Source organism: Catharus ustulatus, chromosome Z (genome assembly GCF_009819885.2).
Source record: "Catharus ustulatus isolate bCatUst1 chromosome Z, bCatUst1.pri.v2, whole genome shotgun sequence".
NCBI classification, from domain to species: domain Eukaryota; kingdom Metazoa; phylum Chordata; class Aves; order Passeriformes; family Turdidae; genus Catharus; species Catharus ustulatus.
In genome coordinates, this window is record NC_046262.2 from 43,933,035 (window position 1) to 43,957,757 (window position 24,723).

Consider the following 24,723-nt stretch of genomic DNA (forward strand, 5'->3'; position numbering starts at 1 on the left):
AAAACAAACATACAAACAAACAAACTCCCCCCCAACTTTTCAAACCCAAGTCTTTGAACAGCAGTAATATATTCTGAAACTTATAATGAGTCAGTTAACTAGCATTTTAAGGTAAGGGCACAGAAGTTTGAAACTTCTATAATTAACTGAAGACAAGGAAATGAGACAATTTAAAAAGGTTGCATATAGAGAATACATGGAGAATTTGAGCTGAATTTCTTGAACTGGAAAGTGTGTTTCCAACACTGTCCTACAGAATTACTCAGGAAAGTAAGAAGTGGGAGGACAAAGAACAAAAACTGACAACAAATGTATACAATATAAATTTCTGTCTTTTTCTTCACTGGGACTTATTGCCAAGGCATATTACTTCATGACAACACCACCACTGTAAATACATCCTTGAAATCATCTGCATTATTATCTTTGTCCACCACTAAAAAGAAAACAGACATCAATCATAACTGTTTTCCTTATGTAAAATGTAGCTTTGACCACAGAAAGTGTTGATTGAAATCACATCTCAACAATAACCAAAATAATATAGCAATTGAAATTGTACAATAATTGTCCAGATTAGGATGGGACAATTTTACATACAAAGTTCATACCACTACTCTCACTATGGCTCTTTTTATTGTTGTTTTTTTAATGTGACTTGCAATGGTATCCATTAGAATTGAATATAGTGTTTTCAAAATAAGTTCTACCCATTAGAAAGAAAACAGGAGCAAAGAAACAGTATAAAGTTCCAAGAACTCCCAGAAATTAAGGCAAAAAATCACAGGGATGCACTTTTTTCCCAGTTTTTGCCCTTTTCCCAGTGCAGCAAATATCTTAATTTAAGTAGCAATGATTTATACATAAAATAAAAACAAAAGGTTTCATAACAACTCCTTCAAAATTATTTATTACTTCACTTTCATTCACCTTGACTCTACGAAAAGTACATCAACTGGCTTTCCAAATACAAAAGTTTTTGACTCAAAAAATTTTGGCAAGGTAACAGATTTATCTGCTGCTATAGTTTCAGTCCTTAAACTCTTTACAACCAATATACAAGCAGATTGAAAACCATATTTGAATCTTAGAGTACCAAATGTTATGTAAAAGTGGATCTTAATTCAAATGATTGCTTTTTTACACTGACAGCTAATCCCTTTTCCTTGCTTGACCCTTAGCAAAGTTACTCAGCCTTCAGATCAAGACATTAAATGTCATTTACAGAATCATTCAATATTGACTTAGTTAATGAAGACTTTGTTTAAAAACATAATATACAGGTGACTGTCCCTGAAAATAAGAAATACACTTTTTAATAATATTGGTAAATAATAAAAGCAATAAGCTGTAACACATGCTAAAATACTTAATAGAAACATTAAAATTAGCAGAAATCCATTAACAATTCAAAATCTAATACTAAGTATGTATGTTATTTAGTTATCTGTGGTAGCAAAAGCAAAACATTCATACCTGCACCTGGAATGATTGCCAGCTTTGTTTCAACTAGGCCCATTTTAGCAGAAGATGCTAAAAAACAGAATATAAACAAGATCTTACTATAAAGTAGAGGGAAAAATAGCTACGAAAAATACATAATGATGACCTAGAAGTTTGTTAATACATTAAATTTTCTTCAAAAAGAACAATAAATCACTTTTTAATGCATGCATTTATTAAAAAGACTTCAAATAGATTCAACTGATCTGCTTTTCGTGAAAGATCCAACTACTTCCATCAAGGTAAATTCGGTACTTTATTAATTTTTACATAGCAAGTAAGCAATTACAGTGAGCAAAAGAGACTTGCTTCCAAATGGAAAGCACTAAAAGGAAACAGCTGTTAATTTTTCCTTCCTAATGTTAACATCTTAGAATGGGGTAGAATTCCATATCTGATTATTTGAATTCTTTACCGGACATAATATTCTCGAAGGTCAAATAACTTTATAAATCCTAAGTTACTTGCAATTGCTCAGGACCAAGCATCCATTTACCTTCCATCAATAGGTTTACAGTTCTGACAGTTTATTAGTTCAAGGTTCCTCTTTTAAACAAGTGTTGTCACTTTCATAATTTAATTTCTTATGTAATAATACACTCACTAGGAACTTTTGTTCTTTCCCTGCACCCAGTTTAGATAAAATCAAATCTCCATCTAGAGAATTACAAATGCACAGGAAAAAAAAAATTACATGACTCTTCTCGCAAAACTGATAAAATTAGGGTCAGAAGAATCAAATAAACGTTTAACAAAACAATCCAGCTAACAGGGTTAAGTTGTTTTAAGTGAAACATTAGCAAGTACTTAAACAGGTTTCTGCTAAAGTCCTTTAAAATAATGGTTATAAACAATGTCAAATACAACTTTTTATAAGACTGTTACCAACAGAAGGATTAGTCAAGCCAGTTGTAACACTAATAACCCTATATTCCACAGCAGTATTCAGACCTACCTGCAACCCGTATATCACAGGCTAATGCAAGTTCTAGGCCACCACCTAAGGCAGTTCCATCTATTGCAGCAATAGTAGGTACAGGCAGATTTGCTGAAAAAAGAAAGTAACAATTAACACCAATCTCATTAAGAACACCTCTGGAATGTGATTTCATTACACTTTGCTCATTCTACAGACATAGTATGGGAAAAAAGTTTCATAAAATTCACTGAGACTAAAAATTGATCAGCAACACTTTGGCAAAAGAAATTTACTCTCCCTATCCCTCTGTGGTTGAACAGGTTTGCATTACTTTCTCTGGCTTCTGCTCACTTTTGACAAAAATCTGAAAAGTAAACTTCAAGAACACAGATAGCAGAGGTAGACAACGCAGCTATACAAACAGTCCCAGATGAAAGAGTGTATGTATGTATGACATGCCTGTGATACTTTCACAGCTAGAGTGTCTTTGTGTCTTTATATTCTCAGACCGTCACTGACAATAGGGGCCATTACTATTGCCCCTTTTCTCCTGTAAAGTAGCAGCTAACAGCTTAATAGAGATAGGAAAGTCTTCAGATTGACAAAGAGATGCACATGTTACCAGGACGCATGACAGGTACCAGGGCTCCAGAGGCCTCTGCGACCATGGCATGGTTTGTATATAATTTATCATCAGTGTTCTGACACACAGAGTCATTTGAATGATCAGCTTAAAGCACTGCTTTTCACCTTCTCTTCATCCCTCTTTACCACAAACTCAAAGTTTGATGAAAAATGCATTCTCATTTTAGAAATAAACTTGTATATTTACAGCTATAATTATGTTTCATGTAAGAGTTACCACAAGTTATCCCTTTTAAAATATACTCAAACAGTAGCCAGGTAGTAAATTGATGCTACTAAAGTTTCTAAGATAGTCAAAAGCAATTCATTAGCTGGACACTTGGGTGTATAGCTTGTTGAAATGTTAAACCAGCCCTTGACAGCAATAGCCTTTTCTGCAGATGTTAAAAAAATATTTTCTTTGTTTTAATGCTTCAAGTAATTGAATGATTAGTTCATTCAGTCTTAGCTGGAAATAGAGGAGAAAAAACTATTCTGTCGACATATAAATGCAAATGATGCATGAAAGGCTTTAAAAGACTTACTTCCTTTTACAATATAGAAGGGTAATATGACAAAAATTATTAACCTTATGTATTAAATAGAACTTTTCCTAGTGAACTAGCTAGTTCTAAATTAGAAAATGTGCTGCCTAGCTTACCTTTTTCCTGACAGATAAACTTGAGATAGCTTCATTTAACAAAATAGTCAAATAAATATTGGTACACATCAGCATGACAATTATTATACAAGCCTGTAGTCTCTCACTGGGTAACAAACAAAATATGTAATTAAACAAAAGTTATTTTAGTTGCAAATTGACCTGCTTTCATGATTAACAACTAGTGAAAATCCAATTGTCTTTAAAAGAAGAAAAAAAACTTAGCAATACTTTTCAAGATTCTAACAGATGCTGTGAAACAAAGTCCTTCGTTTGCTGGTTTAGATCATGATTAATAGTGATTATCTAAGTCAACTTCAGTGCCAAAAGAGGCTAGTGATTACTGTTTGCAAGAGCTCTTTCAGTGACTTAAAAGAGCTCAAGGTATCCATTATACCTGCCATCTGCCACAGAAGGCATAGGAGACAGAGGAATAATAGAAAAATCTCCTATTCCTCTGTTTACTTTTTCTTAGTTATATGGAAAGGCAACTCTCATTTCCAGTAGGGCCCGGTTGCTGACAGAAACTTATAACCCTGTCAACACAACCAATTTACCAAACAGTCTTGCAATTTTGCTAGCTGACACAGTTTGCCTTTCTCTTAAAGAAATATGCCTTTTCCATGGGTAAATAAAAAATAGTTTGCCTGAATAAGAAGGCAGGGTCATTGTTAACTGCAGTTCCCAGCAGTTACTGCCTGTATGAATGTTCCATTTATCAGACTAGCAAACAGTATCTTGAGCACTATTTGCACGGCTTTTACAGTACTCCAAGGCAGAATACTTTCCTAAGATAAGCAATATCCAGAATTAGCTATGGTGCAATTCAAGTAGACTATTACACATAGAAATGGAAGTTACTGAACAAGTATAAAACAGCTTGGTTTCAAGAATTACAGCCAGCATTCCTATGACAAAATTTTAAAAAATCCCATAATTCAAGGCATAAAAAGAAGTTTGATAATCCATGTTAGAATCACCACTTCCCAAGGATATTCATTTGAAAGGATCACCCAACATTAGATTTGACAATGAACGAAAAGCGAAAGACAAATTCACTGCAATAGCTTTGTGTGTATCTATTGAACAAATTTAAGTAATTAATCCTTTTAACATGTTCTTGTGAAGCATCAGAAAAACTAGAAAACTAGCTCAGAAAGATGTTAGTAATCACTTGGGATTGTAAACTAGTTTCTATGCTACTAGAACTTGTTAATAAGGGTAAAGCTTCTGGGACTATTAGTATTTTGTAGCATAAGAGACACCTGATCACATTTATCTGCCCGATTTTAAAATACAACTGACAAAACTGTTGAGCCCATAACAAAAACAGAGATGAGGTTTGACAAATAATGCCCTGCAGGCTTAATTGAGCTGTATGCACTCAAATTTTAGGAACAATAAATTACACATATAGACAGGTCAATCTCCACAATGACTCTACATGACAAGGCTCATTTGCTATGAGTGATAAAAAAATATTTAAAGCTTTGCCAAGAGGTCTAGTGATTTTATACTTTAACATTCCACATTTTTGTCACAGTTCAAAGAACGAGTCATAAATTTCAGGGAATTTTTGTACTAATACTCGTTAGTGCTAAATTCTAGATATGATACAGGTTTTTCAGGGTGCAATCATAAGCTGCATAGTGAAATAAATAAGGAGTTTAAGATATATATAAAAGAAACAGATGAGATAAACTACATGAGAGAGTACAACACAGAGATAAGAGTACACCATGTATATATAAAGATTAATGTTGTTAGAAGTATTGAAAAGTTCTAAGTAATGAGCAGGATTACACTTTAGCTAGAGAATTTAACTGAGTTACCATAGTACAGTAGTTTCACGAATACAAGCCGCACTGAGTATAAGCCGCACTTCCGGTGCCTCGACAATGTTGCTGTCTTTGTCAATAGATAAACCGCACCCTGAATATTAGCCGCACTTTCGTTCGTAGCGAGAATCCGTGCGCAGCTTTCACAAATTGGCCAATTAGTAACAGGATCGCGGCATAGCGGGCTTTACTGGCTCGGGGCGGGGTCAGGAAGGCTCGGCCCGCTCATGATTGCCGACGGGGCCGGTCGGGTGGTGCTGCAGCCGCCGCCGGGCTCACTGGCCCCCCTCTCCCGTCAGCAACGCCTCGCTGCCGCGTTTACTCGCCCTGCCGGCGGGCCAGCCGCCGCCGCCGCTGCGAGGCACGCCAGCCGCCCCGCTGCTGCGTTTACTTACCCTGCCGGCGGGCCAGCCGCTGCCGCTGCTGGCAGGGACGCCGGCCACCCCGCTGCTGCGTTTACTCGCCCTGCCGGTGGGCCAGCCGCCGCCGCCGCTGGCAGGCACGCCGGCCACCCTGCTGCCGCGTTTGCTCGCCCTGCCGGCGGGCCAGCCGCCGCCGCCGCCGCTGCCAGGCACGTTGGCCGCCCCGCGCCATGTTAGCTCGCCCGGCCGGCAGGGCTGCCGCCGCCGCCAGGCTCGCCGGTCGCCCCCTCCTGTCTGCACCACCGCCGCGTTTGCTCGCCCTGGCTGGCACTGGAGGACCCCGCACCGCCGGGCACCCCCACGCTGCTGGCCCCGATTCTGCTGGGCTTCCCCCGCTGCCAGGCAGCCCCACCCACTGGCCTTCCTGCTTCTGCCATGCTCCCCTGCACTGCTAGCCCCAGTTCTCCCAGGTTCCTCCGCCCTGCCGGCCCGGGCTCTGCCGCCCCCCCTGCCCCGCCCTGCTGGCCCAGGCTCTGCCGCCCGCCCCCCACACTGCTGGCCCCGCCTCTGCCAGGCTTTCCCACCTCAGCCGGGGCTGGCCGGGCTCCAGCTTGGCTTGGGGCTGCTGCGGGCTCTCACTTCCGTGTTGGCAGCTTTTAGAATATTGTTCATGTATTAGCCGCCCTCGAATATTAGCCGCACTTCCGGGTTTCCACCAAACTTTTGGTCAAATTGGTGCGGCTTGTATTCGTGAAATTACTGTACATCAAAGTGTGGAACATAAAGGACACTAAATAATAAGGTAGTTCAAACAATTAATTCAGAAAGGATTACTTCACTCATCTATTTCTAAAGTAGAACTTGCTGCTATTTCTATAAACCATAAATAACAGTTCTATTCTGCACATAAAACATGTCCCAAGCAAATGCCAATAGTCACGTCCTAATGTAACATCAATGCTTAATTACATTTCAGAAAAGTAAGGTTCTAAGTACTGTACAGAAAGAGTTTATTTCAGTTTATGTTATGTCAGCAACAGAACCACACGTAAGACAAAAACACATGCCTATATTCAAGATCACAGGAGCAGAGACTTCTAGCTGAAGAGAAGACCAATGTGAATAAGCAGATCAAAATACATTTTATGTATTAAGCTGTTTGAGGAACAATCTCTTAGCATAGAAGCTGACAAAACCTGTAAAAAAGGATGTTTACTGGCCATTCAAGACATAATACAGGTAGAGTGACAACAGGTAAATGGAAGAACTTAAAAAAGAGAAAATAAACTTAGTAAAATTATATAGCTAAACTAAACCCCTAAACAAAATAGAAAATATGACATATACCAATACAAAGAAATGGATCTGCTTCCTAGTCTGCAGTAACTGTGAACCTACAGCTGAACTTCAGGAATATATCCCTGGTAAACAGACACGTCACATGCAGTTTTAGATTAGGCAGCATCTTGAAGTATTGGGATACCACCTGCTCTCCTGTGACTCCTCGTTACTGAAAGATGTAGAATAGAGTAAATAAACTGTCCACAGTTAGGCCATGTATACAGAATTTCACAGGGGGAGCACTTTGCAATTAAGGATATGAAAACACATGCAATGCGTTGGAAGTAATTTCAAAGAATAACAATTGTTCTGAGGTAGGTAATTGTTATTTCATCTTCAAGTGACTTTCCACATGATGTCTAACTGGTGACTAACAAGGGATTTCCTTTCTGCTTAGAGGCCATGATATGATCATCAACAGGTCAGCATATGAATACATGCACCTGGTCTGGAGGACTTGACCACTAAATAGTTTTTCAGATGTGTGCCATAACACCCACATAGCTGATTCACATTATTGTGGATACTGACATTCCCCAAATAGAAAGCAGAAACTGCCTGGATTCTACTGACCTAATCATAAATGACTATTTAGTCTTCTGACTAATTTATTAAGAAAGTTCTTATAAAGTTACAGATAAGTAAGATAATAGCTAGGAGGAAATTCAATTACATGTGACACTGTCTTAAGCAGCCATTTTTTATTCCTGCACAACCTCAACTCCTCAGTTTCTCATTATTGACAAAAAATAAATGGCCTGATCAACAAGGAGAAACCTACTTTCCACAGCTAGCAAGGAAGAAGGAAGTATGAAGAATAAATACATATTACAAAACCAAAATGGCAATAATTTACATATGAAAGTAGCCTTGTTTTTATGAAACATCATACACAGTAGATTTCGCATCACAGGCAAAATACTACTTTTTTTAGGTGGTGTCCAATTACTCAAAGGAGGACCTATTACTAATGCTAATCCCCTACTGTGAGTTCCTGAAACACGCAGAGGAAGAATAACACGGAATATCCAGAATTCCAGACTTTGTGATTTGTGCTCCTGATCAACATGCATGAACTTGTCCAAAACTTTCTAGGAGTGTTCTCCTTGCTTGCTAAACAAATTTATAGTTGTAAGATTTACTGTAAGTAACTGTACCACATACTTACATAAATGGAAAAAAAAGAAATTCCTGAGTTAGATACAAGCCTTTGAGATTTAGACTGTTGAAGTGCCAATGAAGTGTATGAGAACCAACCATTTGTAGCTTGGCAGCTGTTACAATCAACCTGAAGAATACCTGCAGTACACCCTTCCTTTAGCTAAGAAGTAGGGGCCATCATAAAGAACTGAAATCCAATATAGAATTCAGTTTCTCTAAAAGTAAAAGGTCTGCAATGTTACAGAGTAATATGTCATGATTCCCATGAGTCAGAAAAGAAAATTCCATGAAAGCCCATTAAAGCCCTAACAACTGAAAAATTCTATACAGTCACTTACATATAATAAACTTCTATTTTTGAAGTACAGTAATTTCACGATTATAAGACGCACCTTAAAGCCTTAAATTTTGATCAAATCTGGAAGTGTGCCTTATAATATGGTGCGCCTTATATATGGACAGAGTTCGGAAATTTGCCGACAACCTGGAACTGTGAGCTGCGAGCCGTGAGCCACAAGCCATGAGCTGCACGGAGCTATGCAGAGCCGCGTGCTGTGCAGAGTTGAGCTGCATCCTGCGCTGCGCCGAGCCCCATGGAGCTGCGTGTTGAGCCACGCAGAGCCGAGCCATGCAGAGCCATGCCGCATTGAGCCACATGGAGCCGTGCGCCGCACTGAGCTGAGCCGCGTGGAGTTGCACGCTGCGTCGCATTGAGCCACGTGCTGCACTGAGCCGAGCTGCGTGGAGCCACAAGCTGCAAGCCGTGTGGAGCCGCGAGCCGCACCAAGCCATGCGCAAGCTGAGCCGCATGGAGCCAAGCCGAGCCAAGTCGAGCAGAGTCCAGCTGTGTGCCACACCATGCAGAGCCGCGCGCCGTGCAGAACTGGAGCAGCCCGGCACTGCGGTGGGTTGGCGTGGCGCTTGGGGGCCTCCGCCCCTCACCAGGAAACTTTCCCGCCTGCAGCCCCCACTGCCTCCCCCAGCCTGGGACGGCAGGTCCCCGGCTCACCTGGCCCCGTTGCCCTTGCCCCACTGGGCCGCGCCTTCCCCTCACCTGGGCGACAGCGGAGTCAGCAAGTTTCATAAAAGTGAGTGACTTTTCTCTGTATTTTTTTTAGTTCTTAGGCTGCGTTTAAAGGCTCCACTGATCCATGAAAAATGTTTGCAAACTGAGCACCTGCGAGTAAACCCGTGATCACACAATTCCATTAATAATTCGTTACTTTGTTGCATGTGGATCCTTGCTGCAAAAAAAAAGTGTGCCTTATAGTCCAGTGCACCTTACATATGGACAAACTTTGGAAATTTGCCGACTCCTTATAATCCTGTGCGTCTTATAGTCGTGAAATTACTGTACTTTTTACTGATTAGCGCAAATAGTTTCACTTCAACTAATTATTGCAGTCAGAATTTGGTATCTACAAACATTCAAATGAAGCCTCAGTTTAAAAGCCTGCCTTTTTATGCATTTGATACAAAACACTAAAATGAAAGATAGTGACCTTAACTTCCCTTACTATTCCTATGCTATCCTATACCATAGGATACTTATATCCTATATAACATTGATTAATATTCAAAAAATTGTTCCTTTCTCATCCTAATTCAGTGACCTCTGGCAACCAACCTTCAGTAAGAACAGCTGTTCAGATATAAACCAGAAGCTTGTCACTATCTCTAGTACCTACTGAACCAGATTCAAAACTCTGACTTGTCTTTAATTATGAACAGAGGAATTCTTGTTTCCCAGAATGAAACTGAAAAGAAACTAGTGAGTATACTCTACTTACCTCAAAAACTACGAGCATCCATATCAGAAGCAGCTACAGAATTCAATTTTAAATAACAATACAACTGAATTGCCACAGAACAAAGAAATAGTTTGTTCACGCTATTTATTCCACATGTGCATTTCTGATTATTTGACAAATAAGGCTGATTAGTGAACAATTTACTAGGACAAGCAACTTCAGGGGACATTTCCAGCAAGCCATTTTTCCTTCTGAATAATGGATTTCATAAAACATAAAGCCAGGAGGATGAATTGCATAAAAATACCCTGCATACTGTTAGTATTACATGGATTACAAGAGGAAAGTATGCTATAAATTGATGAAGAGATTAACAGTTCCACAATTTGTTCTTTAACTCTAGCAAATTAAGAAAGTGTGGCAAATATCTGCCTACATACGTCTGAAACACATAGGAAACCCTTATATCGAAGAATGGTGGAGGCTGAAAGAGACCTCTGAAGCTCACCTTGTCCAGTCTGTCTGCTCAATAAAATTGAACAGGTTGGTCAAGTTCATGTCCAGGTGTCTTTTGAAGATCTCTAAGCAGGGAGACTCCACAACCTCCTGGGTAGCCTGTATCAGTGCTCAGTTCCCTTCACAGTGAATAAGAACTTCCTGATGTTCAGCGAGAATCTCCTCTGTTCCAGTTTGTGCCAATTGCCTCTGGTCCTGTCACCAGACACCACCAGAGACAGCCTAGCTTCATCTTCCAACACTGTCAAATATTGTTGAGATCAACTCCTGAGCTTCTCTTCTCTAGTCCTAGTTTGCTCTACCTTTTCTCACTGAATAGATGCTCTGGAGCATTCATCACCTCCAGGGCCTTCCACTGGATTTTCCAGTGAAAGTTCTGTGTTTTATTGAGGAGCCTAGAACTGGCCACAGTACTCCAGCAGTGGCCTCATCTGTGCAGATGAGAGTGAAAGGATCACCTCCCTCAGCTCCTGGCAACACTCATCCTAATGCAGTCCAGGATATCACTGTCCTTCCTCACCAGAAGGGTACGGTGCTATCTCACATTCAACTTGGTGTCCCACACAGATCTGCAGGGCTTTTATGTGCTGCTTTTCATATCATTATCCCCACCATGTACCAGATATACGAAGTTGTTTGGATTTTCTTTTGCAGAAATTATTGAGGTTCCTGTTAATCTATTTCTCCAGCTTGCTGAGTTCTCTCTGAATGGTAGCACACTGCATTCCTTATGATACTAAATCATCAGCAAACTTGCTGACGCTACTCTATCCAGACAACCAAAGATGTTGAAGAGGACCAAACCCAGTGCTGTGCCTGGGATATGCACTGGCTAGGGGCCTCCAAGCAGAATTCATGCTAAATGATGCACAGTCTGGACCCATTCATTTAACCATTTTTCGATCCATTTCACTGCCTTTTCATCCAGTCCATACGCACCAGTCGCTCTACAAAAGTTTTACAAGTGATACTATCAAAATCCTTACTGAAGTCAAGGTGGACAATATCCACTGCCTGTTTCTCATCTAACAAACTACTAATTTCATCACAGGTTGTCAGACTGGTTAAGCAACATTTCCCTCCTCTGACTCCACCTTATGACTACACCTTATGACTTTCTTGTCCCTTGTGTGCCCAGTAGTAGTTTAGTTTTCACTTTTAGTTGTTCCAGAACCTCTCCAAGGACAAAATTTAATCTACAGACAAGAAAGCTCCCTCCCCATTTTGAGTACATTTATTTAAATGTAGTAACAATGGAGACTTCAAATTAATGAAAAGAATGGTCACATGCCCTCAAAATGTTTAAATACCACTAAGTGCATATTTTTAAATAGATTCCATAACTGAAGGTCACCCATTAGGAAAGCAAGAAAGAGGGAAAAATAATCATATCTTAAGAGTGAGAATGTTAAATAAAGAATCACAAGTTTTAGTCTTGTTATTATAAAGCAAAGCACTTATTTACATGCCATTTATCTTTAGTGTATATGTCAACCACAAATAACTTAAACCCATATAATTCTACAAGTCTGCAGGCTGATTCCTACACCAGCATTGAAAAGTTTGAGATCTTTTACTTTATGAAGTTTCTTTATGAACCCAAAATCTACAAATGTCTGGTTGCAAGTTATAAAAGAATTTTCAAAAGGTCACAGACATAAATAGGAATTTTGAATCAGCAGTAACGATTTTTTGAAACTATGTCCTAGCTTGCATAATAACTGGAAATGGATTTTTATCTTGTTTTTAAAATAATTACAGTAATTTCACGATTACAAGCCGCACATGATTATAAGCCACACCTCCGGGTATCAGCAACGTCTAGGTCTTTGTCCATATATAAGCCGCGTCGGATTATAAAACACACTTTTGTTCGCAGCAAGCACGTGCAACTTTCACAAAGTTGCCAATTAGTAACAGAATCGCGGGATTGTGGGGTTTACTGGCTCGGCCCTGCTCAGGGCAGCCGCCAGGGAGTGGCCCCAGCCCTGCTCGCCGCTGCTGCTGGGAAGCGGGGAGTGGCGTCCCCGGCTGCTGCCACTGGGAAGAGAGGGAGCGCCCCTGGTCACTGTTCTGCCACCCAGGGCCGGGGAGTGTCACTGCTGCCCCGCTGCCAGGGCCGGGTGAGCTCCGGCTCGGCTCAGGGCTGCAGTGGGCTCGCATTTCCGGGTTGGCAAATTTCTGAAATTTCCATATATTGGCCGCTCTGGATTACTAGCCACACTTCTGGGTTGGGACCAAAACTTTAGTCAAAATGGTGCAGCTTATAATAGTGAAATTACTGTAAGTTTATACCTAAATATTCTTATTTTCTAATTCAGAATAAGTTTCTTCCACCTCTTCACTACCCCAATTCTTGATGTCTCTTGGTCACGCGGCTCTTGATTATAAAAACTAAGATCTTTTAACTTAAAAAAAAAAAAAAAAGGCAGGGGGCATAAATATCATAAGCTATGACCCTTGAATGGCAAGTAGAGCCAGTCCATATGCAGTTCTGATAACTGGAATATTCTTTATACCAGAAAGATTAAGAACACAAAATTACATTTAACGCATTAAATTATTTATGTCACAGGAAATCAGAAAAATAATTATAAAACAGTTATGTATCTTGAGTTCATTTTTGGGGATCTTTTTCCAACGAACAAAATTGTGATGGCATATAACCTTTGCAATGAGTTTTGTTTCAGGCAGTTACCTTGCCTTGCAAAATCTGTAATCAAGTCAGTGATTACAACAGTTTGCTTTAATTTTCAGTTGCAAGTACCACCATCTAAAAAAGATTCTTCTATGGGGGGAAAAAGCTAACAGAAATAAAATATTTCAACAAGTACAGTAATTTCAAGGCCATAAGGTGCACCTGAGTATAAGGCGCACCTCCGTGAGCCGGCAAATTTTGCAACTTTGTACACTATATAAGGTACACCAGACTATATGGTGCACTTTTTTTTTTTTTGCAGCGAGGAGCTGCGCTGCGTGCAACAAAGTAACGAAATAGTAACAGAATTGCGCAATCACAGGGTTTACTGGCAGATGCTCAAATTACAAACATTTTTCACAGATTAGTGTAGCCTTTAAACGCAGCCCCAGGCACCCTCCGCATGCCGGGGGCCTCAGCACTCTCGCTTGCCCGCAGTGCCAGCTGGCGAGGTGCAGCTCAGGGCGGCCGTGGATCGCGGTGGTCCAGGTTGACTTGGGGCTGCCCGCGTCTGGGTTGGCTTGGGGTGGTCGCGGCTCACGCCAGGCCAGTGGCTCCCTCCCTCCTTAACCGCGCGGCTCGCGCCGGGCCGGCAGCTCCCTCCCTCCCTCCTGCGCAGCTCGCGCCGGGCCAGCAGCGGCAGCTTCCTCTGCTTCCACGTGCTTAGTGCCGGTCGGGAGCCAGCGGTGGCAGTTCCCTCCCTCCCTCCCTCCTTCCCCGCGCAGCTCACGCTGGGCCAGCACCGGCAGCTTCCTCCATTCCCGCATGCTTAGTGCCAGTCCGGAGCCGGCAGAGGCAGCTCCCTCCCTCCCTCCCTGCACAATTCGCGCTGGGCTGGACTCGGCAGCTCCCTCTCTCTCCGCACAATTCGCCCCAGGCTGGAGCTGGCGGTTTCCTCTGTCCCCGCGCGTGTAGCGCCAGTCCGGAGCCGGCAGCGGCAGCTCCCTCCCTCCCCGCGCAATTCGCGCCAGGCTAGACTTGGTGGCTCCCTCCAGGCTGGAGTTGGCGGCTTCCTCCGTCCCCGCGTGCTTAGCGCCGGTCTGGAGCCGGCAGCGGCGCCTCCCTCCCTCTTTCCCCGTGCAGCTCACGCTGGGCCAGCGGCGGCAGCTTCCTCCGTTCCCACACGTTTAGTGCCAATCCGGAGCCGGTGGTGGCAGTTCCCTCCCTCCCTCCCCGTGCAATTTGCGCCGGGTTGGACTTGGTAGCTCCCTCCGTCTCCGCACAATTCGCACTGGGCCGGAGCCAGCGGCTTTCTCCGTCCCCACACGCTTAGCGCCAGTCCGGAGCCAGCAGTGCCCGCTCCCTCCCTGTTTCCCCGTGCGGTTAGCGCCAGGCCAGTGGTGGCGGCTCCCTCCTTCTCCACTTCCCCCCTGCCGGCAGCCGCAGCGCCGCTTCTCCCCGCATCCCCCCAGCTGGAGGCCGCACCGTGTCCCTCTGGCCAGTGGCCACGCACCTTCTCCCCGCTTCTCCCCAGCTGGTGGCTGTGCAGCATCTCCCAGCCCAGTGGCCACACTGGTTCCCAGTTTCCCCCGCCCAGCAGCCGTGGGTCCCAGGGTTCCCGGCTCCCCCCCACGCAGCCGCAGCTCCCGCAGCTCGGCTCGCAGTTCACACTTCCGGGTTGGCAAATTTCTGAACTTTGTCCATTATATAAGGTGCACCAGACTGTAAGGTGCACTTCTGAGTTTGGACCAAAATTTTAGTCAAAAGGGTGCGCCTTATAGTCGTGAAATTACTGTACTTTCATCCATTCTGGTAACACTAAGAAAACTGACCAGCATATGCAGCAACATTTCAAAGTGTCAGAGAGGGACTGTCACATTTTCCTACATGAACTTCAGTGTAAAGAAGACTGGTCAAACCATTTTTGCACAGGCCAAGTAAGCAAATGTTAGAAAGCTTCACATCTCATAAGTGCAAAAATAATGACAAAGTGATTATTACATTAATTTATATATCTCCATATGTTTCAAAAGTATATTCATCTACAAAAACGACCACACTTTAAAGTCCAAATATGGAATTCCGTGCCATACATTTGCTAGTTTCAACTGTGAAAGGATTTTGGGTACCCTCTAATTCCTGTGCGTTAGATAAGAAGCTTAATAGACTACAATTGTTGATAGACTTGAACACTGTCTTTGCTTTAATACCTTCAAAGTTCAGGCAGACAATCAATAACAGTAAAGAGCTGCATTAAAAAAACCCGTATTTTTTAGCACTTGCAAAGAAATTTTGCTTTTTAATTAAAATGGTTACTGCACATTACAACTGATTATTAAGTAAAAGGTATTAATAAAGTTTTTCTTCCATGTATTTTGACAGAGGCTACAGCACCTCACTCAATCCTACTAATTTCTCAGTTTCCTCCATTAATCATTCACTCATATGACATAGAAACAATGCATTTTTGAATTGAAAAAAGGTTCCAACTTTAATAGAGGAATATTATATTCTTTACTTTAAAATTTTCAATTTTGTATTTTAATATGGACAAGTAAGAGAGACACTGTGTTATACATTGTTGATAATAGAAACTGGGAAACTAAGGGGAATGAAAGAAGTGGTTTAATTAAACCTTTCAGCTACTCTACTCTGTAAGCAACTCTTTCATTACTCTCTTGTACTGTAGAAAATCATTTTGATATTTCAATCATCTCTCAGTCAGATAAACAAATTTTTCAGTTTCCTCATATATACATAATTTTTCATCCTGTAGTCTCATTCTGCCCTCAATAAGACAATAATGAAGCAAAACCTACATGACAGTACTTTCTGTGCAAATGAATGAAAGCTTTGGATAGAAGAAAAATAAAAAATTATTTTTTGTATTTTTTACTCTTACTAAGTACATTTAAGAACTTATTTTTCACACAAGAACAGCACAGTACGTAATCAAGCAGGGGATTTATGAAACACAAAGGAGTAAAATTAATTCAGTTACATTTTTACATTTTACTTCTATGCAAGTCTTTTTTCTTTCTTAAAGAGCACACAAAATAAAACTCAAACCATAGTCTATTTAATATACACACATACCTATAGTCTCAAATATAATCTGTGGCTGTTAGGAGAATCAAATTAGATACAGTTTTCAATTTTTTTATTGTCTACCTGCCTGATTTACATTATGAAGATAACACATACTCTATTATTACTATCACTCTTGTTTGACACAATAAATTTCCCAGTCTAGTGCTAAAATATTTCTAAATTAGCATAATTTACTATGCAATAGCTTCAAGACAGTTCATTCTCAGAGCACTACAGAAGAAACACTCTCTTAACATTTCTCAGTAAGCATCTTTTTTTTTACAAGCTAACTTAGTCATATCATGAAGCCAGTGCCTACTTATTCACTACAAGACCTGACAATTCTGAAGTCAAAGCCTCGTACTTGGCCCAAGCAGCGAGCTCAAGGTTTCTTCGACAGAAGAGCAACGTTATGCTTTCAGCGTCATAATACCTATGTCAGGAGTTGCTACCCTTTGAATACCAATTTGTTCAAGGAACAGAGCCAGAGACCAAGACAAGCAAGCAAAGAGCCAACAAACCATTCTTTCTCATTCAGAGATTGAAACATGAAATTCAAACCTGAACAGGGTGAGGAAAGGATAGTGTTACAAACACATCAAACACGCACATTGTGGCTCCCCATGAGGGAATGTAAGCCCTGGAGAGCTAGCGATACTGGAGACCTCTTGTAACAACATCTATGCTGATCTCAATAAACGTGTGAGCAAGTAGCATCCTACTTTTGGTACAGTTACTTTTGTGGAAGGAAACTTAAAGAGCCATGTCCAGAGCATAGCCTCTTGTCATTCAGAACAACATTAGGAATTACTACTAGAAGAAAAATATATTTTGATTTTTGTCATGGCTGTACAGCAGCATCAGGATCAGACAACACTTAGTCAAAGGCTATCTTAATTTAATTCAATATCAAGAGATGAAATAAATCTACCATTGGAAAACAACCAAGGGTCTAGCAACACATTCCAAACGCTGGTACTCAAAGACTGCATACTTAATCAAACAAGCAACATCATAACACTGCAAGTGAAATACTGTGCTAAAATCTACAGTTCACAGTGTTGGCAACATAGAAAGACCATGATGCCTCAGACTGGCTGTTAAGCATGGCTCTGCTAGCTGTAATTTGTCCTTTTTCAAATGTGATAGCTATGAGAAATTTCATTCAGCTTCCCAGTAAACGTAACTCATAGCCTGTATCTCTCTTCCCTAAGATAGAAATACACAGTTCTTATCAAAGGATTTCCAAACTACACTACTACATCTTTGATGGCCAGATCTACTTCCAGGAAACACAGATAGATTTGGTAAATTTCATAGATCTTGAGTGTTCACTACTAAACCAGGATTTAAAATGTTAACCAAAGCTCCACAGAACCCTCCGAGATTCAAATAGTAAAACAAGGCACAGCAATGACCTCATTAATAATAATTATTCACAATGGGAAGGTTTAAATTAGCAGACTAGCAACCAAGTGAAATTTATCATAATCTTGATATCATTCTTGGGACCTCTGAAACCAATTTTTGACAGTTTGCATCCAAAACCAAACTACAGCATATAACATGGCACCAAAAAATGCATGTATGCGTGGTCTTTAATAGTCAAACCAGGAACTTTTTTGAAAAGAGAATGTTTGTCTGAAGAATAAACAAGTATGCTCTTAAAGGTAAATTAAAAGTTTGGTGATGACTGAAACCCAGAAGGACAGAAGAAATTCTAAAGAAGGAAAAAAAACCCCTTAAATATAGAACTGTATCTGCTCTGAATAAAATAAAAAGTACACAATAAAAAACACAAATGCAAGCAACTGACCACAACGTGCTTTCATTCCGGATGATCTCATGCATAGTGGAGTATGTTAAAACTAACCATATTTGATAGAACTATGTATAAACAAAGTTACCAAATATCACCACTTATAAAAGTTGTATCACAGTTTATGTATCAAAATTAATCAAATGTTTTCAACAAAGACCTGTAAGATTTGTTGTAATGAAACAAGACCAACAGAAAAAAAGGTTAACTTAGTATTTTACTAAAAAATTCTAAAAAAATCTAAGTTCCATCAGTTCCATCAGGTGTTTAGCCTCCAAACATGAGATTAAAAAAACAGCCTGACCACATGTTAATTTTAAAAAGGAACCAAGTCCCTGTTTACGGGATATGGTCATTTATGCCTACATTCTTTGGAAAAGCTTTGCTAACCAATGGTGTTTCTCCCTTAATAAAGGTTGGAGCCAAATATCAATTTGAGTAATTACATGTAGTTGAATTTAAATTCTTTCTAGAGCTTCAGTTTTTATTAAATATGGTGTTTTATTGAGGAGTGTGGTTATTGCATCCAGCTCCATACATAGGCTCAGTCTGTTTTGCAACTGAAATCCCAGAAGATAGCATACACACACTATCATAGCTCGGACCCCACACCATGGATTTAACGGAAGACATACTGTAAAATTGATATTGAAGATCTGACACACAATTATGCAACTTTTTTCCCCATCAAAGGCTCAAAAACAAGGTTTCTGGAAACCATTGTCATTTGATTTTATTTAGCTAGGGCTGTCTTTTTGTGCACAGTCACAAACGATGTATTAAGGCTTTTCTCTCCCAATTTCTTGAGGGTAAAGGCCTTACATCAGTATCAAAGCACCTCAAGGCAGAACATAGCAATGGACAAGTAGGCCTATAATTCTTACTATTTAAAAAAAAAAAAAAAAAAAAAAAGGAAAAAGAGAAAAAAGTACAAAAAACTCCAGACACACACACACACAAACCCAAATCCGAAAGAAACCTCCACAATTTTGGTATAATTTTAGCAAAAATTCAGCAAAAGCAACCACTGCTAAAAATAGAGGCTGTTTTCATTTTCCCCTCCCCAACTTAAAGCTCTAAGTGCTGCAACTAATGGTTCCATTCAAATTTTTCAGCTCCTTTCTAAAGCATTTATTTACAAACAAAGTCATATTTACTGCAGTCTTACTTCTTCAAATTTAGCAAGAATTATTCCCATATTATATTATTATATTATTCCCATATAAATAAGCACAGTATGTTTTTAATTTCCAGAAAATTCCCTTCTGCAGCTGTATTCCAGAATGATACTACAGCTTTTTACACAACAACGAGTATAAGGATTGTAAACGTAATGACAGTGACAGAAACTAAAGAAAGCCAAAGGATGTCAATTCTAGAAAGTTAAGTTTATCTAGTTGTTCAAGACATAATTAACCTTTATTGTATTTCATCTGTAAAGGTAACTTAATTTTCTTCTCTGAAAATATAGCTAAAAAGACTTAATGCCTTACTAGGTCACAGATCTGAATACAAATGCAATTATCAAAACATGACCTAGTTCTGAAAAGCAAGAAGTAGAATACATTTTAAATGAGATTACAGTATTAAACTCAGATAGAAAAAAGAACAAAATAGGAGATTGGAAATATTGTTCCCTAGCTACATAATATTCTGCAGTGGTAAATATTAATTTGAAAATTGTTTTCTGTTTTTAACTACCTCACAGCATTCTAGTAGTTGCTGGGCAAGAAAAATACCATTATTATTTTCAGTTTACAGATTAATTGCAGTGACCAAATGCAAATACAATGTCCCTATACTTCTATATAAATTACATTTTGTAATGAACAGATCACTTCTTCAGAAGAATAAAATATAATAACTAAGGACCTTTGACTTGCTGTAAAATTAATATTCACTTCTATTCATAAGGGCATCACACAATGCGACATCTTATGCACCCAACTAATCTAACCTCTTATATACATATTTTTGATATGGTCTGCCATTTCTGATGTAGCGAATGGCTTAATAAGAGCCCCACCTGGGGTAACATATTCAGCTCAGGGGCCTTCATCATGGGATGGACATTGATCTGCTAGTGTGAAGGTTCTCTGGAGTAAGTCTAGAGGAGGGACACCAAGCTGATCAGAGGGACGGAGCACCTTTCCAGTGAGGAAAGGCTGAGAGAGTTGGGATTGTTCAGCCTGGAGAGGAGAAGGCTTTGGAGTGAATAATTGCAGCCTTCCAGTACTGAAGAGAGCCTGGAAGAAAGATGGAGAGGGGTTTTTTACAAGAGTGTGTAGAAACAGGACAAGACGAACAGAATCAAACTGGAAGAGACCAGGTTTTAGGAAGAAATTCTTTACTGTGAGGGTGGTGAGGCAATGGAACAGGCTGCCCAGAGAAACTGTGGATGCTCTAACCCTAGATGGTCAGGCTGGATGGGGCTCTGAGAATGGTCCAGTGAAACTAACTGAGGCACGTAATTCACTCTAAGGTTTTTAGATAACACTGAAAATTTGCTTACATATTCAGTAGTTAAATACTCTCACAGGAACCCTAATGAAGATGAAAACAGTCAAACATTTTTCTCAAAGGTTTTTCAGTCCTGAGGCAAAACAAAGCATCAAATAACTGTGAACATTTTCCACTCATTGAGTGAAGAATGACAAATTCAATCATTTCTTCAGACTTCAGAAATTTTCTCACATAAAAATTTGAAATTAATTGATCTTAAAAAATCATTTACTAATCATAGGAAAATTTTAAAATCAGTTGCTCATACTTAAATACTAAGCACCTTAAGGTATTTCCAGTAACTTCAAGTAAAGGAAGGATAAAAAATTATTAATTAATGGTAAGAAAGCCTCCCAAAATTCTTACAAAGTAAATAAATCAAACAACCTGTTGCCACTTCCTTGGCATTCCAATAAAAGGACAAGTACTAGCATGACATACAGTATCAGCTGCAGGAAATTACTGATCTATTCATTTCTAGGTATTTTACAGATTTTGCTTTTTTAAACAGCCGTGAGTGTCTACTTCACTTCAAAGACATGACAGTCATTTCAGGATGTAAGTATCTCCATGAATTACCTAATCAAAGTTTTATTCTTCAGCAGGTTGTCATTTACCTAAAAGAAACCCACTATCCATTCATAACATTCTGCCAAACCAAAATGTGACATAGTGTTCTTAAGGAAATGCATCTAAATAAATTTTCCAAGTAATTATTTATTCCTCAGAGTTGTGTGCCAAATTTCAAGTGAGAGAATATGTTTTATATAGAACTTAAATGTAGAAAATTAATTCCTTAAAACATGGAACACAACATTTCTCTTTCAAGAGATCATATTGGGAATAACCTGTTGAAAAGTAATTATATTTAAACTGATCAGCAGAGATGTAGAACCATAATTATTTGATGGTGAATTCCTAAAGTAAAACATACAGAGAAACTACTGTCCTTAAAAATTGGTACAAGTTGATCAAAATGCAAAACTATTAACATGTTTTACTACACCAAAATACATTAAACAAAATTTGAAAAGACCTTAGTAGCTAAATTTCAAATAGAAGCTGATGTTTAACATGTTTCTAAAATGTATTAGATGGCACTAATTATACATATCACAAGAATGCAATAGTAAAAACTGAATTCTAAAGCACTTTGATGTCACTGAACAATCCATCCTTTATGAAAACAGCAGGACAAGTCACCTCTATTTCAGTTGAGATTTAGCTTTTCTAGCATTCTTTTAAAAAGTCCAACTCAGCTTGGAACATTTCAAAAGAATAATGCACCATGATTCATATTTATCAATATACAGCAAATTCATGAATACAAGCCGCACTGAGTATAAGCCGCATCTCTGAGTGTTGACAAATATTTCGCTTTTTGTCCATAAATAAGCCGCACCTGAATATAAGCCGCTCTGTTGTTCGCAGCGAGGACCCGCGTGCAACAAAGTTGCCAAATAGTAACAGAACGGCGGCAAGGCAGGGTGTACTGGCTGAGCTAAGGCTGTGCAGGCTCGGCCCGCTAGGGGCTGCTGACGGGGCCAGGTAGCCCAGCCCGGCGCTGCCGCTCAGCAGGGCCACTGGGGGCCAGCCGCCGCTGCCACTGGGCTCGGTCACCACGGCCCGGCACTGCCCTGTGGTGGCAGGCAGGGACGGAGCCCCCCGCCGCCTCTCTGAGCCGCGGTAGTGGCGGCCCGGGTCCCCCGCCGCCTCCCAGAGCTGCGGCAGTGTCGGTCCAGGCCCCCGCCGCCTCCCTGAGCCGCTGCAGTGGCGGTCCGGGTCCCCCGCCGCCTCCCAGAGCTGCGGCAGTGGCAGCCCGGGTCCCCCCTCTCCTCCCCGAGCCGCGGCAATGGCGGCGCGGGGCCCCCCCGTCTCTTCCCCGGGCTGTGGTAGAGGAGGGAAGGCGGGAGCTCTCCCACCTCTCTCCCCGCCCCCCGTGCTGCCTGCAGGCAGACAGGCTCCACCCGCAGTGCAACAGAGTAGCAATTTGTAACAATCGCAAAATGCTGACTTTGCAGCAGTTCGGCTCGGCACTCTGGTTGGCACTTCTGAGGTTGTAAATGACAGAAAATTATTCACATATTAGCCGCTCCTGAGTATTAGCCGCATTTCCGGTTTAGGAGCAAAATCTTAGTCAAATTGGTGCGGCTTGTATTCGTGAAATTACTGCACTCAATAACCCGTATGGGTTCTTTCCAAGTCAAGACCTGTGATGTGACACGACACAATTAGGGAGACTCTACTAGCTGTCAAGAATTAACTATGCATGTTTATGTCATTCCTCTGATCTAACATTCTCAGGGTCAAGTTACAATAACATTTTTCAAGGGAGAGGCTACTTACCCAATTCATTAATAGTTGCTCTTGCTCTGGAGACAAAAGAACTAACTTCACTTGAGTGCATCTTTGCCCTTTCCTTAAGGTCAGCACCTGTAAGTGACATTTCATATATATGTTAGCGAACTGTAAGTAGTATTGTAGATATATTTTCAAAAGCAAAATATTTCTTCATTTATAAGAATTTTAATTCTAATTCTAAACAAGGAGTTTAAATTGGTCATTAAAAATTTTCCACAGATTTCAAGGAAAACATGTACTATTTGTCAAGGAAAGACAAAAAAAAAAATCCAAAAAGCCCAAAACAAACAAAAAATAAATTATCCATAGCCAGATTTTCACTAAATATATTCTTCCCAGTGACACTTCTTTTTCTGTTATTAAAATAGTTTATGAACAGCAGCACTTACGCTTATAGTTCATCTGTCACACTATTTTATTTTCCCAACTGTGTCACAAAGTCTAATAAATACGTATTTTTCATACTGAACTCTTGTTATGCTCTTATTGGTAGATCATACAGTAGATACGTTACATGGTTTTACATAAACAGACTACATATATATCTAAATAAACATGCTAGAGTGGACCAGTTTTTCAGCTCACTTTCCACTCATTTACTTAAATTTATTTTGGAATAAGTTACATACCATCATTCGTTTTTGTCAAAAAAGAAGCCATATCTTGAAAATTTTTACCTATTTCTTCATGAGTATATAAAAATTAATTTTGCTTAATATGCATACTATAGCTACATGGACACAAACGTGTTTTTAAAAACTCACTTATAGGAAAAGCTGACTTCTCTTATGAGTGTGTAAAAAGGAAAACTAACAGAAATAATAATAATAATAATAGCTAAATATAGAAGCCTATCTTTCTTAGAGATGAACAATACATAAAAAAGGAAAAACCTTCATAGACACATCTATTCTCTCTAAAGAATCAAAATAGTCACAAGGCAACTTAGTGTGTATTTGTTCCATTTGGTGACAGTTAACCTATTGAGCCAGTCTCTTTGTACGGCTGAAAAGGCTAACCAAGACAATAAAAGAAAAATGAAAAACAAAACGGTTTATGTTTTTCTGCCCTGAGAATAACTATCCATTCAGGACAATGCACTGAAGCCAGATTATGTGAAGACTGTAGCTCAGATTTTTAAATCAAGCAGTCATAGGTTTCATTTCATCTTTTAACTTTCTGGACTTGACTCATGGTAAGCAATCCTAACCCTCTTCATCAAACATAGTTTTAGACATACTTTTGTTGACAGCATTAGTTGTAATGCTAAACAACTCTAGGCTAGCTCTGTGAAAATCATATCTCAATCTGACATTGTCTGATGGACATCTGGTTGTTACCTTAAAGTACCATGCCTAATAATGCAGCTCTACATCTTTCCTTCTACTTCTGTCATAGAAGTTCCTCATTTAACTGTGACTTCTGTTCTCCTTCTATGAATGTCAATATAAAAACCATGAAGCATCAGTCCTGGCTGCATTTACATATTTCCTGCTACGCAATGTTAAGCCTAATTTACACTTTGCCAAAAACTTGCAAACAACCTTCTAGAATGTGCCCCAGTTGAGAGAGTAGGACAGGCCAGTTTACCAGACAGTACAAAACAGGAATTACTACAGTCATGCTTACATGGCAGA

General features: G+C 40.1%; 1 protein-coding gene across 1 annotated transcript in view; it reads right to left on the minus strand.

Annotated features, from left to right (window-relative positions):
* The window catches only part of AUH (AU RNA binding methylglutaconyl-CoA hydratase), a 121,969-nt gene that overhangs the window by 59,795 nt on the left and 37,451 nt on the right, over positions 1-24,723 (minus strand). Inside the window, exons 4-6 of the mRNA XM_033086391.1 lie at positions 23,072-23,158; positions 2,459-2,551; positions 1,477-1,533 (exon numbers count right to left, since the gene is read on the minus strand). Coding sequence (XP_032942282.1) covers positions 1,477-1,533; positions 2,459-2,551; positions 23,072-23,158 — 237 coding nt within the window. The remainder of the gene's footprint in view (positions 1-1,476; positions 1,534-2,458; positions 2,552-23,071; positions 23,159-24,723) is intronic.